Consider the following 3,032-nt stretch of genomic DNA (forward strand, 5'->3'; position numbering starts at 1 on the left):
GTGTGTGTGTGTGTGTGTGTGTGTGTGTGTGTGTGTGTGTGTGTGTGTGTGTGTGTGTGTGTGTGTGTGTGTGTGTGTGTGTGTGTGTGTGTGTGTGTGTGTGTGTGTGTGTGTGTGTGTGTGTGTGTGTGTGTGTGTGTGTGTGTGTGTGTGTGTGTGTGTGTGTGTGTGTGTGTGTGTGTGGGTTCCCCTCTTCCGCTTCCTCCCACGCAGGCACGCAGACAGGCAGAGGGAGATGGAGGAAGAGGAAGAGAGAGGCAGAGAGCGGGTGGGGCGGGTCGGGGCGCATGTAAAGTGTGCGCATGGGCGGGCGGCTACCGCCACGCGCCGCGAGTTGCGGGCGCGACGCCGGAGAGGTACGTAATAAATAAATAAAAACCGGAGGCCAACAACAACAACAACAACAACGAGGAGGAGGAGGAGGAGAGGCAGCTGCTGCAGCGGTGGAAGCAAGAATGGAAAATAGGGCCACGCAAAAAAACAAAAATAAAAAAAGGAAATCAGGCGTGCCGCACATGGTGCCGTGGAACTCCCACAGACACACGCACACGCACACGCTGACACAGATAGAAAGGGGTAAAGGAAAGGAAAACGTAAGAAACACGAGAAGTCGTGGAAATCTTGCAACGGCAAGACAACGCCGGACATGCGACGCATACATACATACAAAAAATCGCTGGCGCGACAGCACGCGATCTCGCACCCCCCCCGCGCCACTCCCCGCGCCTTTGCGTCCGCGCTCAGACGCCGACACTAAAAACGCGCCTCTGGCTCCAGCAAACCCTCCACACACGCACACGCACGTAAACATACACACTTACACACGCACGCCAGCGTGTGTGTGTCCGCCAGACCTTTTTTTTCTCTTTCTTTCTTTCTTTTTTGTCTCTTATTTAGCCTTCATACTCGCTATCTCCACCCGTAGTTCCCGCCCCGCAGAGGCCGCAACCCACTGCGAGGCGCGTCAGGTAAGGGTGCGAATGTATGGACTAAGCGGAGCATAAGGCGCAATGACGCCCTCGCGCGCGGCGCCACCGCTCGCCTCCTCACTCGCCTCACTACATGTGCTGTTGTGCGTGCAGGCAGAGTCGGAGGACGCCGCCTCGGTGCAGGGGTGAAGTCGCTCCTGGAAGTACCTCTCAAGTCGCACAATGTACGCCTCCGAGCGCTGCAGGGCCCGCAGCAGGTCGCTGTCGTAGGCGTACAGGAAACACGGCCCGGCGTGAGAGTCGGCGGGGAATGTGGGCACGCGCGGGGCGGCGCCGTGTGCCCTGCACCTGCGCTTCCCCGCCGCCGCACCTCCGCCACGTTGCACGAGCTCGAGTCTACCCTCCGCCTCCGCGGCCGCGAGGGCGTGTCGCGCGGACTCCTCCTGCTGCAAGCACAAGTCTGTCTGCGCCTTGAAGAGGCGCAGCGTGGTCGCCGCGTGGGCCTCGCGCTCCTGCGTCCACTTCTGCCGCAGCTCCTGCGCCCGCTGGTGCAGCCGATCCGTCGCCACGCGGTGCTGCTCACGCTCCAGCGACAAGAGTTGGGCGTGGCGGGGGGCGTAGTCCCGCACCCGGGGCCGGGCCCCCAGCGCGGCCGCGTGCGGCGTCACCTGCAGCCCATCCTCCGCCGCGCCAGCACCCTCGCTCCCCCGCCTGCCGCGTGCCGGCAGCTGCGGCTCCGTCGGCGAGGAGAAGGCCGGCCAGAGCGGCACCGTCGGCGCCGCGCGCCACCGCGAGCCCGCGGCACCGGCGCCAGCGCGAGGCGGCAGCGGCGGCGTCGTTGCCGCAAACCCGCTGGCGGCTCTCGAGGCGCCGCCGGCGGGCCCCGCAGTGGTGCAGCGCCGTGGCTGCGGGGCCGCCGGGGCGACGCGCAGGTGCTGCGTTGCCGCCGCGCCCGGCGTTCCCGCGCGGGTCTCCTTCGGCGGCGGCGGCGCCTCACGCACTGAGGGGCAGAGGCCGCCAAACGAGGCGGAGAACAGCGCCATCCCCCGTCACAGCCGCGTCGCCTCCCTTTTGTTTTCCTTCCTTCACTACCCACTGCCCAGGCGCCAAGAAAAAAAAATACAATAAAAGAAAAAAAATGAGGGCGTGCGACGGAGTCGGGAGGGAAGTGGCAGGGAGGCGTGAGCGGCTGGCCGGCCGCGGGAGAAGTGCGACGACACACACACGCATACGGTCGGAGGGGGCGCGGGGCATCAGAGAAACCCCCCAACCGGCAGCGGGGGAGAGGAAACAGCACGTAGGGCGGCGGCGCCGCCTGGGAGGCAGAGGCCCTCGTTGGTGTGCGGAGGCGCCTACGGCGCCGGCGAGGGAGCACGCGTCCTACTTACAAACATGCCTGCAAAAAGAAACGCCTAAGACGGAAGAATAATAATAATAAGAGGCGGCGAAAAAGAGAAAGAGGTTGAACAGGGGCAGTCCACCAGAAGCAGCAGGAAATGGAGTGACAGGGGGTGCGCGATTGTGCGCACATGCACACCGCTGCATAGATGCATAGGGGTTTATTCATGTACAGAAGTAATAAACGCACAAGGTTATATATATATATATATATAGCGTCCATTACCACGTCCTACTGGAGACAGTGTAGTCACGACAGTCTCTCCCTCTTTCTCTCTCCCTTCTTTCCGCCTCTCTTTCTCTCGGCGTGTGTGCTTTGGCCAGCAAGGCGCACACGCAGAGCCCAGCCCCTGCCTGTGAACGATGGCATCAGGAGACGGCAGGCAATGAAAGCGAAAAAAAAAACTTCGAACAAACAGAAAAACACAGAACAGGGGTAACATGAACAAAAATGTAAACATACAAGCACAGACGCGCAGCTATACACATGGATATACATGTATATACATACATATATATATATATATACCAGTCAAGGAGGAAAGGCAGGATGAAATGCATGTCTCTTGTACACGTACGCGTGCGAGGCTGATGGGAGGAAGCCTGATGAGAAAGGCCGATGGGGAGGAAAAACTGATGGGAAAGGCTGATGGGGAGGAAAAACTGATGGGAAAGGCTGATGGGGAGGAAAAAACTGATGGGAAA

At 60.6% G+C, this 3,032-nt stretch overlaps 1 protein-coding gene across 1 annotated transcript, besides 10 other annotated features; it reads right to left on the reverse strand.

Annotated features, from left to right (window-relative positions):
* Positions 1-183: a microsatellite.
* A 37-nt stretch (positions 184-220) lies between these two features.
* Positions 221-263: a sequence feature (GA-rich).
* A 123-nt stretch (positions 264-386) lies between these two features.
* Positions 387-408: a microsatellite.
* Positions 409-429: a microsatellite.
* Positions 430-786: 357 nt separating this feature from the next.
* Positions 787-829: a microsatellite.
* Positions 830-854: 25 nt separating this feature from the next.
* Positions 855-891: a microsatellite.
* Positions 892-964: 73 nt separating this feature from the next.
* Tco025E_07632 (ubiquitin hydrolase) lies at positions 965-1,972 on the reverse strand (the record flags this gene model as incomplete). Its single annotated transcript, XM_029374494.1, has 1 exon — positions 965-1,972. One exon carries the CDS (start codon positions 1,970-1,972, stop codon positions 965-967), a length of 1,008 nt encoding a protein of 335 aa, XP_029225457.1.
* Positions 1,973-2,037: 65 nt separating this feature from the next.
* Positions 2,038-2,068: a sequence feature (A-rich).
* A 454-nt stretch (positions 2,069-2,522) lies between these two features.
* Positions 2,523-2,542: a microsatellite.
* Positions 2,543-2,586: 44 nt separating this feature from the next.
* Positions 2,587-2,631: a microsatellite.
* A 176-nt stretch (positions 2,632-2,807) lies between these two features.
* Positions 2,808-2,855: a microsatellite.
* Positions 2,856-3,032: the final 177 nt, after the last annotated feature.

The sequence above is a fragment of the Trypanosoma conorhini genome (genome assembly GCF_003719485.1).
Source record: "Trypanosoma conorhini strain 025E chromosome Unknown Tco_14.4_contig_00606, whole genome shotgun sequence".
NCBI lineage: Eukaryota > Euglenozoa > Kinetoplastea > Trypanosomatida > Trypanosomatidae > Trypanosoma > Trypanosoma conorhini.